At 40.2% G+C, this 12,972-nt stretch overlaps 1 protein-coding gene across 2 annotated transcripts in view; it reads right to left on the minus strand.

Annotated features, from left to right (window-relative positions):
• rabgap1 (RAB GTPase activating protein 1) overlaps positions 1-12,972 on the minus strand; it is a 75,219-nt gene that overhangs the window by 47,068 nt on the left and 15,179 nt on the right. Inside the window, exons 3-14 of one of the 2 annotated variants that reach the window (XM_085168799.1) lie at positions 11,691-11,720; positions 10,372-10,633; positions 9,887-10,100; positions 9,595-9,769; positions 6,744-6,904; positions 5,873-5,983; positions 4,971-5,037; positions 4,783-4,885; positions 4,294-4,463; positions 3,784-3,952; positions 1,632-1,725; positions 4-154 (exon numbers count right to left, since the gene is read on the minus strand). In XM_085168799.1, coding sequence (XP_085024925.1) covers positions 4-154; positions 1,632-1,725; positions 3,784-3,952; positions 4,294-4,463; positions 4,783-4,885; positions 4,971-5,037; positions 5,873-5,983; positions 6,744-6,904; positions 9,595-9,769; positions 9,887-10,100; positions 10,372-10,633; positions 11,691-11,720 — 1,707 coding nt within the window. The remainder of the gene's footprint in view (positions 1-3; positions 155-1,631; positions 1,726-3,783; positions 3,953-4,293; positions 4,464-4,782; positions 4,886-4,970; positions 5,038-5,872; positions 5,984-6,743; positions 6,905-9,594; positions 9,770-9,886; positions 10,101-10,371; positions 10,634-11,690; positions 11,721-12,972) is intronic. The other variant, XM_085168800.1, reaches the window with a different exon arrangement.

Below are 12,972 nucleotides of genomic sequence, written 5' to 3' on the forward strand. Positions count from 1 at the left end.
TACCTTTGTAATGAGTGTGCGGTATTCTTCTACCAGGTGGTCATTGTTATGACAGCCTGCCAGGAGCTGCCAAACCTCTCCACGGAGTGCCTCAGGAATGCCGCTCCGCACCAAAGCTGGCAGCTGTCTGGGACGCACTGATAAGTTCATGTGCCTACAATGGGGAAAGAAAAGATCAGTTTACCAAATATATACTAAAATAAAATGATGTTTATTTAATTATAATGTTTTTAATGAGCCATTATCATCCCTATTGATGACTGGCAGGGCCAAGACCAAGATGACAAGTGGGGCTTGATACCACAAGAAAAATGATTTATATGCAATCACACCTCACCTAATCAATCAATACACTCAACCAAGGACTCAACAATCACTCTTTCAGAATGCAACATATGAGCTACTTTTGTACAGCAAACGCATGACAACTTATTTATCTATTAAATTATTTTTAATGTGTTTTATTTTATCCCCATCTTACATTCAGCAGCAACAAAACAACAGCTAATAAAAAGCAATAGCCCAACAGGAAAAAGCAAGAAAAACACATAAAAACTCATTTCAATGTTTTCTTTCCTTCTTTACTTTCACTTTTAAATCTTAAGCCTGCTGAGTGTTATACCCTGCACGCAGATTTAAATGAACTCAGGGATCTGCCAGCCCATTAGTGTTAAGAGATACAGAGGAGAGGTAGACACGCACGCACATGCACACACACACACACAAAAAAAGGAGAAGGCAAACTTGGAGGTACCTTGGCACTAACTATCGCCTGACTGAAGCAGACAGAAAAATCCCTGAATCCCTGATGATTCCCCCCCCCCCCCCCCCCCCCCCCGCCTTTTCTTAATTCATGCCCCCTCTATTTTTCTGGGTTTGTTTTGTTTATTTGTCCCGGGCGTCAGGTTATGCAATACGTGGCATTTCTACTGAGACCAAGATGGGAAACTGCGTACATGTGCGTGTGCATGCATGTGAGAGTGCATGTGATGTAAGTAATGCCAGGCCTGGTCCTCAGGGCATAAGATTGTAAAGGGCTTTCTGTGATTTGCTTCTCTGTGCTCCATTCAACAATGCCACAATACATACACACACAAAATCACAGAAGCACACGAAGAAAGCCTAGTGTTATGACTTGCTAGTCTTATGATTCCTTTCTTTATTTAGCCATTGTTATTATTAGCAAAGAGAGATAAACATAAAAAAAAACAAAAAAACAAATTAATCGCTTTAATGATCATATCATCATTGGGTCCTTCTCAGAAGGTGTTTTAAAAGCCAAATCTAGTACAATAGGATAACATCATCATACTATGTATATACTGTAACAATTTAAAGTATATTTCATCGTTGCACTGAAAAACAAACAACAACAGACAGGGACAAAGACAGCTGAATATTAGAGCTTGTTTGCGTGTTCATTTACAGCTAATTAAAGCTGGTGCACTATTCTGCTCATCACAAGCTTTTGATTAAAAACTAATTCCACACTGGAAGAAGGAAATCATCTTAATAAGCTGCTTATCAACAACTGCTACCTGCTGTTCTTTCCTTCACATGGATTACACTGCATCTGTGTACAATGACTTCAATGGCGACGGAAGTGGAGCACGAAGAGGAAAACACCTTACCACTTGGATAACAAATCTCCCCACGTCTCCAGGATCTTCTCTGCACACTCCTTTGAAACATCACCGGACCCGCTAAGTAAGGGCTCGTCATTATCTGTGAAGAGGGGCGGGGGGGCAATCAATTTTTTTCAAAGCAACAATCCATGACTATACCTTCTTAAACATTTAACTCTGTCAACAGTTAATCTTTACTCCTGTATGTACAAATGAAATCGTTAAAAAAAAAAAAAAACAGCAAAAATTGGATATTTGTTTAAACCCTACTTTGATGTTAATATGCAGCAACTGAGAAATTGGATGTGCTCATTTTAAACTTCATCTCAGTAAGACTGTTCATAAAAAAATAAATAAATAAATGAATGGGGATGCATGCATTTTACCACTCGTTGCATCATCTCTTCTTTTATAAGGCAGTTTGATGAACAATGCATAATGTTCCCCATTCTTACTAAGTGTATGACTTCAGTGGCTCAACACTTCAGAGCCTCCTTTTTCAACTTTTCTTTGAGTAATGATGTCAAAAAAGGTTTCACTATGTGACAGATCTGGACTGCATGCATATCAGTTTATCACCGGATGGGAGCACATGTTACTCCAAACCTGTACGTTTAGTTCAACATTAATGGTACCATAACAGAGGCTACCCTTAGTACTGTGTGCTAATAACAAGGCAAAAGATCCCTCTCCTCTTTAGTCTGGAGGAAAATGTGTCCACGACTGCCAAGAAGTATTTCAAATTTTGACATGATAGACAATTTTTCACTTTGCAAAAGTGCATATTGCAGTAAACAAGGCCCAAAGAAAGCAGCAGCAGTATTTTAACTAAGATGTTACTTTTAAAATATTTTTGTAACATGTAGCTGGTATCAAGATCAAAATAAGAATAAATTGCAAAATGTAACAAATGAACGAGTGCTAAGTTGTGTTAATGAGCTTTTTCAAGATTACACCAAAATGTGTATAGCTTCTAAACAAAAAGCACTTTGTTTAAAAGGGTAAATGTTACAATTATGTCTCCTTCGCAATCACTCAAAGCCTATTCCAAGGGGCCACGCCTTTACTGTTTTGGTACAATAGGACTAGTAATAGGAATGATCTCCCAAGGACCTTAGACAAGAATCAACTATGGCTGTCTTTAAATTTAAGCTGAAGACACAAAATTCTTGTCAAACTTTTGGAAACTGCTAATTTCTGGTAGGGATGGGTACCGGTATGGCACCAGTTCTGACATAAACGGTAGTAACCAGACCGAAAAGTAGCGCACATGTCGGTGCTTTATTTTCCTGAGATGTCATACACTTTGGATTCTAGCCAATCATTTTACCTTCCCAAGGATAGTAGGCGGGCCCAGGTACGTACGTTCTTTTAGAGCAGAGCTACAGATTAAAAATGCCCAAGGCAAAGCAGTCAAAAGCGTTTTTTTTTTAAAGCAGAGAAATGCACCGTATTTGATAGCTTGCTGCAAGACCTCACACCGAGCACATCTACTGCCTGTGTGGCGCCTGTTATTGGACCCGGAGTTAGCAACATCCCCCAAGAACCCGAAGAGGAGAGTCCTGGCCCGTAGCCCGGCCAGTGTAACAGAAATGATGACGGATGATGATGGCAGCAGCAGCCATTCTTCTCTGGGCAAGTAGCTTAATGTTGTTCGTATGTAATTTACGTTGAGTAGGCTAACCACGTTATTAAATTAATGCATGTAAGGTGAACTAGCAAACACCGTCGTAGTTACATGTGGCTGTCTTCTTGTTTGATGGCAGATACTCCCTTCACCCTGGCCAAAAAGGCTAAAATGATCAAAGAAAAAGTGGGAAACAGCTAAACATGAGAGGTTTTTGGACAAAGTTTGTGTTCTCCATTCTTTAAGCACAGGTTCGAGCACCGTTTAAGCACCGGCACCGTTTCAAAAGTACCGGTTTGGCACCAGTATCGGATAAAACCTAAACGATACCCATCCCTAATCTCTGGACATTTGGTTTAAACACGGGTTGTTGCTGTGTTGTTTTATGTAAATTTGAGGAACCCCTCTTTTAGCTATTTTTGAATTGTAAAGCATTTTCAATGTGCTGTATAAATAAAATGTACTTACTTTTAGACTGCAAAAGTGAATAACAAAAAAGTAGCTGAAAAAGTAAGGCAGCATTACAAGTACCTTCCTCTTCATCGTCCTCGGGTGGGGAAGGGACCATCCCGCCAGGCCCAGTTGGCAGGATACTGGGACTGGCTGTGGTCTTCCTTTTTTCTCTCTCGGTTTCACTTTCCAAACTCACCACCTCATAAAGTGTGTCAGAGGCAGGGCTCTTACGCTCTTTACGCTCCATCTGAAAAGAGAAGATGTGTTTGACCACAGGAAAAAGTCCTAAGGTTTACCTTTCCCTTAAATCCATACGTTTGACTCTAACAACTATCATTAACAAATTAAAACTTTCACAAAAAGTTTTCAAGGGCGTATGTGTGAGTTTTCAACATGCAGTAAAAATGTGAGGATATCATCCCCTGAATAGCTGATAAAACATTTGTTACTTCTTTTCTTTGTTCATATACCACTTAGTAAAAGGCACAAAATATTGCATTCTACCACTGCAGGTCACAGCTAATATCTGGTCACAGAGACCATCGGCTGAATTAATTTAAATGCAGATTGCTTCATGATTTGACAAACCTGTCGCAGTTTAAGGTAGAAAGTCTCGGTGTAGCTGCGCTTGCTGAAGGGCCAGAACAGCCTGTCATTTGGGGAGCACACTCTGACCCTCGTCTCCAGAAGAAAACGAACGGGCTCTTCCACCTCTGTAATCACCAGGTCCACTGCTGTTGTCATGTACATGAATTTATCTGAAGGGGGAAAAAAAGAAGTTACAATATTATCTGTACTTACTGACCGAATTTTCCATCTACAAGTAATTAATATATTAAAAACAACTGTTATCGTTATCATTCCTTTTTACAATGTCCATTTATTATATCCTTTATTTCTCTACAGCTTGGCTTGGGAAAAGTTCTGTTAATAACCGCCACACTCAAATACTTCTGTTACATACTGGCATCAAATATGAGTGAATAAACAGCCAGCAAGCCAATAAACTAAGGAAATAATCACTAATGAAAACTATTTATGTCTTATATAAATCTTAAATTGATTCTTGGCTCCTACCTTTAGGCGTTTCCTCATTCACAGCCTGGAACTGAGGCGTGTTGGGGTTCCAACTTCCTGTGATGATGTAAGACTTCCCGTCTGAGCTCTTTCCCATTGACTCCTGAGGAGGTACAAGTCTCAAGAAGTTAGCAAGCACAGAACAACAAACGCATATATACACATAGAAAAGTGAAAAAGGGGCCCACCAGGTCTAGCAAGTGCATGTCACTGTTCTTCACATTTTTCCCAGGGCTGAGCAGGAGTCCAAAACACCTAAGGAAAGCACATATAGAGAAAGAAAAATGTGCTAGGAATATGATTACATAAGGGGGAAAGAAATGCGAGGCATACGACTATGAATCTCTCAAAAATAAAAAAATAAAAATTGTTTTAAAAAAAAGGTCACACATGTTACCAATAATAGCTTCCTGAAATGATCCTCTAACACAGACCAGAGCACGGAGAACGTTAAACACTCCACTAAAATCATCACCTTCTCTAGGTTCACAAATCAAGAACAAATCATGGCAAGGACGAAAGTCTGCAAAAAAGGTAAAGAAATGTTTAAATTTCCACTGATTTATTAAAGTGTGGAAAATGAGGCGCGTCGGAGACAGACTGACCTCGATCACCACCTAACAACGGTTCTTGACATGGACTGACATATGGATGTGAAGGTGTTTATTACAGAGTGACTTACTTCTTAAGAATGTCTGGTCAACTTTATGGACATTTATGGCCGTTTACATGAACTTAGATTGTTTCCACATTCTTTTATCAAGTTAAGAGCCACCTCGTGTGGTTTTTTTCTCCTCTTTTCTTTCTTCTTTCTTTTTTTAAAATAACTCATCTGAAACCACTCCACTTCTCTCAGTTAATTAGAAACAACTTAAAAAGAACTCTGAACAAAAAGATCTTCAATGCCTCTGAGCATGATCATCATTTATGAGAAATTTAGACATATTTGATCACTGCATGAAACTAAAATTCACAAAAACACTTAATCATGAGGACTCCAGGGCACTGCTTAGTAAAATGCTGACCTATAAGGCTATATTCTGAAGATGTGTGTGCATGAGAGTATAAGTGTTTTAACTCTTTATATTACCTCTCAATAGCCAGTTCTTTATTTGAGGTTTGCTGAACATAGATGACAATTTTCTTGTCCAGTCCTGCACGCAGCTTGAAGCTTTGCTTGTCCTTGTCTTTTGCCACAGCGCTGGATGTGGAAAAAGAAGAAATAATTTTACAGTCTAATACTTAAACCTTAGCATTACTTAATTACAGAGTGTCTACAAGCTGGAATTTCTCACTTTTCATAGGCTTGCTAATTTAATTTTATCAAAGAAAAAACAAAAGCAGGCCATGAGTTCCTGCATGTATAAACCGCTTGCTTGGAAGTTGGAACACTAAAAATAACCCAATGCTAATAAGGAGGAAATACGAGTCGGCTAAAAATATCCATGGGCATATTTGTGTTTGTTTTATTTTGTTTTCCAAATAACCTGACCCTTTGGGCTGCTTGTCATCACATAGAAGTAAGTCGGGACTATGGGAAAATAAAATAAAAACAACCTGTGAAGAAGGATTGATGAAAACAAACACAGGAACTTTCTGTTGTTATATCTTGCGGTAAAAAGTGTGTGTGATTGGTTAACATCAGAGACCAAAGAATACTTTTTTCTTTTTTTTGAAATAAATCAGTGCACAGTTCCTTTCATCATTTTTACCCAAACCAATTAGGGGAGACTTCCCCTCATGGGCAGCACCCATCCCAGAAAGGTTTGGGACTTTAGTAGTAAAAAACAACAACAACAACAACAAGTTGATTCTTAAAATTAAGGCTGTATGCTCCCGTATTTATATGTGTAATATGTTGATTAAAACATTTTACACTCCAATAGACAGCTAAAATTGCACTTTTGAATTCAATGATGGATTAAAAATTAGAATGCATGATGAGTGAATGTGACTCCCACCTGAAAGTACCCTTGCCATCGTCCTCCCTAATCTCCAGGCTGACAGTAAATGTAAACAAGTCACTGTCAGGGGTGAGGGGGGGAGCCTGCTGAGACGACAGAACTGCCCTCTTAGCTGACCGCCGAAAGGCTGTGGCAAAGCTGTACAGTATCCTACTAACCTGCAGGAGCAAAGTAAATGCGCACAATGAATATCTATCCCAAAAGACAATATAAATTTAAAGGTCTTCTAACACAGACATTTAGAGTGTCAAAGAAAAAACACAGGCAAACTCAACAAAATATCATATAAACACAAGATAACAGTTGCAAAGTAAAAAAACTGAAAGTGTTAAAGAGGAAGAATACTAACAAGCTAAAGCTTTCCAGCCAAATGATTTATGTGGCCTGTGCTGTAACCATAGACAATAAGCAAGGATAGCTCAAGTGGTGGAAGTGGAATTTGTCTGGTCATATTTATGAGGAACAGAAGAGACCTTCAGCAGATTAACCATTTTCAATTGTATTTAATTTTGAACTTTGAGTGGGGGGGGGGGGGGGGGTGTTCCTGTGTAACATAAAGCAAGCTGTACCAGAGGTTTGCCAAGTCTCAAGAGGAGCAAGAGCTAGAGACAGAGCTTGAGACTGCCAAGTGTGAAAACACAAGGTGGTAATAATTTATTTACATCATCTCCACAGAGGGGACTTTAAATGCACAGGTTTCACAGCGAGCAAAGTTTTTTTTCTGTCCACTTACTACTAAAGAGACATATGTGGGTGATAATAAACAAAGCTATCCCCCCAACTAGAGGACCAACGCAGAGTGGTTTTGGATCATTTCTAATTCTGGTAAACAGCACCGCTCATGGGGGGTCAGTGACTAGAGGGGTGGGGTGGGGGAAAGTGCTGTTATCAATAAATAACAATGCTCTTCTGCTCTTTCACGAGACCAGAGTACAAAGCAGCTTCTAACCTCTGCTACAGAAAGTCTTTGTTTTATCTCTGGTACAGTACAGGGATGTTAGGAGATCGCAGGGGGTCTATTTATTGAGAAACAACACTGGACAGGATGTAAGAGATGGGGGATGAGTAGAGCTAGATGCGGGGGGGGGAATTACCCCCTGTATTGGTACATGTAATACAATGGGACTGTTGTTCTGTGCTGCTTAAAACTCGACATCTTCATTTTTCACGAAGGAACTCTGTAGGCAGTTGTACGCCAGAACTAATCGGGGCAGGCAGAACTTAGTTTGATACAGAGTGCTTTTCGAATAGCCCCACAAAAGCCAAAATAGCATTAAGGTCTTATCAACTAATACCAGGTTTTCTCTGCAAATGAGGCTGTCAAAAACAAAAGGGCAACTATTTCATCCTTTACTCCCAACAACTGGAGTTTCATTCAAAGAGTCCGTCCCTGATCTCAACTCAAACTTGTGAAATCGATTACATAATAAGTTTGGATTTGATCCTTATCTAAAAAATGCAGCCTTTAAGGATCTGGTGCGTGTTAAATGTCTTGTTACACTGTTTTTATTTCCACCCGGGATGTTTTTTCACACTTGCCAGCTTTTTCTTTCTTCATGTACTTTCCGTGCACATGAAGCTTTGAGACATTCTTAAATGATGTCACGGTAAAAATCAGCTTCAGCGGCCAATTTTTGTTTCACTTTAATTGTGCTTCTTAGGATCCTAGAATACTTCTGTAAAACCCATCTACTGGAGTTGAACTGATGTGAATTACAAAGACACAACAGATACACATCTCTGGATGAGAGAGGCAAGTTTTTGTCAACAGAGTTGTTAACAGAGTTGTTAAACATGTCTTAAGAGTTGTTCACTGTGAAGTTGAAGCTCATGTGATGCATATGACAAGAGCAGCTTTCTCCCCAAGCGAACAGGTAACCAAATGGGCTGACTCACTACAGTCTAATGATCTGAATGGGAGGCCCAAAACAGCAGGAGATGCTGTGGACTGGTTTGTTGCTATGGCACTTGAAGGAAGAGAAGGGTGGGTGCAAGATGAAGAGTGCAAAGAAGAGAACAGAGATGTCCAGTATATTTTTAATTTGAGTTAGAGTATTTGCATCAGTGTTTTGGTGAGTATGTGTATTACAGATGGGAGTCTCGGAAACTGGATAACAGGATGAAGTGTCTGGGGGCTCAGTGTGACACTGAAGGAGACAGCTTTCATGATGAAGAAATCAGGTCACTGAACACTGAAAGCAGAGCTTTAACCCAGTTTCATGAGCGGGTACCTTCTTCTCTTCCTTTACATTTCTGCTGAACCTACTGCATACACTGCATTACAATAATCGGCAGATACACCAATCATCTCATTACAGGCTAGGAAATTGTTTTGGGGCATTTATGTGAATGTTAATTTAACACACATCACCAACCTAAGCCATGCTGCCTAAGAGCTGTGTCCTACCCCAGACTTCCTTCTTGAATTATCGCAATCACAAAAGGTTCAGAAAACTTGACTTTGACTGAATCCACAAACACTCCACTGATTTAGTGCCCGTGGCCCACAAGACCCAAAGAAATCAACACCAGCATCCTAATGCCACATCAGGTCACCCCCAGAGCTGCTGTGTCCACAACTCAAGTGTGTGCACATGTATTTTACTTGAGGAGTGCAATAGTGTGAAATAAAGAGACGACAGTGCCATATATAAAATCAAGAAGCTTTCACTCCCCCTTTTGTTCACTAACTGAATAGCAACTACATTGCTTGTAAACTTTTTGGGGGGTATATTAGAGTTGGCTACTCTAGTTGTTGTTGTGACCTTAGCTTGGAAAAGAGTGCCTTATATACCACATAGTGGTATTAAGTTAGATGAAGACAGTTGCATAATCAGTGAATGCTTACCGCCTCTTGGATTTGGCAGCGAAAAACATGGATCCTGAAGATCTCAGCATTGTAGTGGCTCTCAGTGAAGGCAAAGCAGTCACTCTCCGGTGTGCTATCATGGCCTCGTACGCAGAACAAAATCTTATAGATCGGATAGTTGGCAATCTCAGTGTTGTTGTGTGGATCCAACAACCTGTTAATAAAATTACTGTTGTTTAAATTCTTAAAAGCAACAAGAGTGTACCAAGTTTGGACATCTGCACTAGAACTAATCCACATAACTGACCGAAAATCTATATTTTCTCCCTACCTGACAGTCCCTTCAGACACGCCTGGCACAGACAGTGTAACATCCAGGGGGAGTTGGCACTGCCCTCTGAGGATACTCATCATACGGAGGGCCTCTACCTCACTCCGGGGGGCATTGACTGAGGCACATCCTAGATATGTCAGCTGGCTGAACACGACGCTGTCCTCATCTGGGATGGGGCTGCCAGGACTACCTTCTGATGATGATTCATCAGCTGCAGTTATGAGAAAAGACAGGTAGTGAAAGAAAGAAAAGGATAATATTATGACATCTATTATAATCTTTCAGCTGTACAGTCTCATGCGAGAGGAGGTTAGAAAGAAGAGAAGCTTAAGGAAAAATATAACATCAATTGGCAAAATTCATGAAATTCAAGGAAACCAAGAACAAAACGGTAACAGTCCTCATCCTTTAGGAAACAAAACGAATGAGGAAACAGGTCGGTGATGTAAAATATGATTCAACTTCATCTCATCCTGACTTGCCTCTGTATGACCTCTCATTCAGCTCACTCTCTTGGGCTGTCTGAACAGGAAGCACCATTTCCAGCTTGGGTGGTGGTGGGGGTGCGCTCAGTGGGTCAGTGCCTGGGGCTACAGGTGACGCTGTGGTATAAAGGGCATGATCGCCCCTACCGAGATCATCCATCCTTGCTTCTGACGCAAGGCCAGCGTCAGCCATTGATGGGTCCATGAGGACATCTTCTAGCTCCCTTTGGAGCTGCTGCTCACTTCCATTGCCTACAATCTGATGCACACACATAGGTGTACAAACACACACACACACACACACACACACACACACACACACACACACACACACAGAAATAATCATGCACCCAACCACAAAAAAAAGCACAGAAAAAAACCCAATTTAGCCAGAATTAAGAGTATTATAATTGCATTTTGCAGTTTGCAGAAACATGCGGTTGCTTTGCCCATAACAGTGACATGGAAATGTATTTTGAGCGACTGCAGCGTGTTTAAGGTATGAATCACTTGTTTCAGTTTGGCCATTAAAGATGTATCTCAGGTATATTTCAATATTAGTACATTGTATTGAGATCACTTTGGGTGGATGTATCAAGACTTTAGAGTTATGCCAACACTGATTATAAATGAAAGTATCAACTGAAACCTTGAGCTTGGCCAAACAGCACAAAGTGAGGTAAATGCCTGTTCCCTGCCTGCTGCAGCAGCATCCAAAAGCTGTATAAGAAAAGGAGATCAGCCGGTAGGGGTCACTGTTGTATTGATCATTTAAGGATAACAAAAATGATGTAAAAATATAGAACATTTTTCCAAACAGATAGAGTAAAACCTAATTTATGTCTTTGGCAGAAAAGAATGAGGTCATTTGTCCATTGCTGCTGGACTTAATTATCTTAATATATTTGCAGGATGGATACTACCACTGCCAATTATCTTAGTGATACAGGACTATTAACATGATAAAAAAAGAAAGAAAAAGTATTCTAAACAAGCGTAAGTGTGCTATCAATTTTATATTTACGTTCACACTTCTGACGTTTTGTAACTGTATAGCTGTAGAGGGCCTTTACAGGAAGTGCTACAAGCCTGGGCGACTGTTGCATAACTACAGCCTACAGTCTAATTCTAACATCATCAAATCCAAAGTATTAAAGAGCTAAGGCCATCGCTGGACAGACGGCAAAATTACAGAAAGCACAAATAATCACAGACAGAATCACCACTGAATCACATCACAGGAAGAAAAAGGTGAATAATATACACAAGCAAGAGAGAAGCTGAGGAAAGGAAAGAGAGCGAGAGAAGAGACTGACCTTAAAGCTGACCCCTTCCTCAGAAATCACCTGCATAACAAACAACAAGTTTAGACACTGACTCCTCTGCTGACTGGATGGGCTGACTGAGAGGGAGATGTGCACAAGAGTGTGTCGGCAAAAACCAAAACATGATGTCAGGATGACCGCGTGCCAGTGGATGGAGTGATTTCGCCATTGCATTGTGAGAACAGAGGATGTGTGTCACGTTCTGCTTTTTAACCATCTGACAGCAGGCAGACGATGGCAAAATACGCAGCGCAAAAACTTGATTTTATTGTCCATAAAAAAAGAGCTGTGATGCTTTTACAGACACTGGTCTTATGAATGAAATATGAAAACTCAAAAGACAGAACACGACAGAAGGTCAAAGCAGAGCAACTTTCTAGCGAATGGATATTGAACGTCTATGCTCTGCTGGCGCCATCTTCTGGGAACTTTACAGAATAACTTTCCTTTACAAACAAACAGGTATCGTACATGAGTGACATACAGTAATGAAAATAGTCCGAACGTGTGAGGCCGCTTCTCTGGTCAACTCAATAAAAAGAAACATGATAACAACTAAACTGAGAGACACGTGGACAAAATGCATCCTGTGAAAAGATCGAGCGGAAGAGGCGAGGAGAGGTAATCTGAACCCATTAGGGACACACACAGGATAGTGGCTGGCAGTCACAATTATTTCCTAGAAAGTCTTTATATTGTGAAAAGAGCCACGCCCGCATCACAAAGCACCGATATTTCCCCAGCAATGGGTCAAAGCAAGGTTATATCACCACAATACCTGGATATCTTTCAAAGTTGAGCAGTGAATTCAACCATAGAAAACAAGCTGTAAGCCAGCCTCACTATAGCACAATATCATATTACGCATTTAAACACAAGCACCTGACTGACACAGCAGTTGGGAAACGGTCTCCCAAAGTTAAATAGCATCCAACTTAATGACACTCAGTGGCAACAATATCTGGCGGTGGATGCATGAATGACATCATTCATTTATAGCCTAAACAGCACAGGAAAACTTAACCAGACAATTTACCCTCAGTTTATGTGGATGTGCACAAATCACCAAGGGCTTTGTCATTAAAAGTAGCAAATACAAATACAAACACCAACTATGACCAACTACGGCAAAAAGGCAAAGTGAGAATGAGGAAGCAAAACAAGCAATGTTGGTTTATGGTTAAGAGTGTGAAATTAACAAACCCTGCTAGATGTTAAAAAAAAAAGAAAAAAAAGATGGTTGTTAGTAATGAAAACAGTATGTTAGCAACAT

This window comes from Neolamprologus multifasciatus, chromosome 7, assembly GCF_963576455.1.
Source record: "Neolamprologus multifasciatus chromosome 7, fNeoMul1.2, whole genome shotgun sequence".
Lineage (NCBI taxonomy): Eukaryota > Metazoa > Chordata > Actinopteri > Cichliformes > Cichlidae > Neolamprologus > Neolamprologus multifasciatus.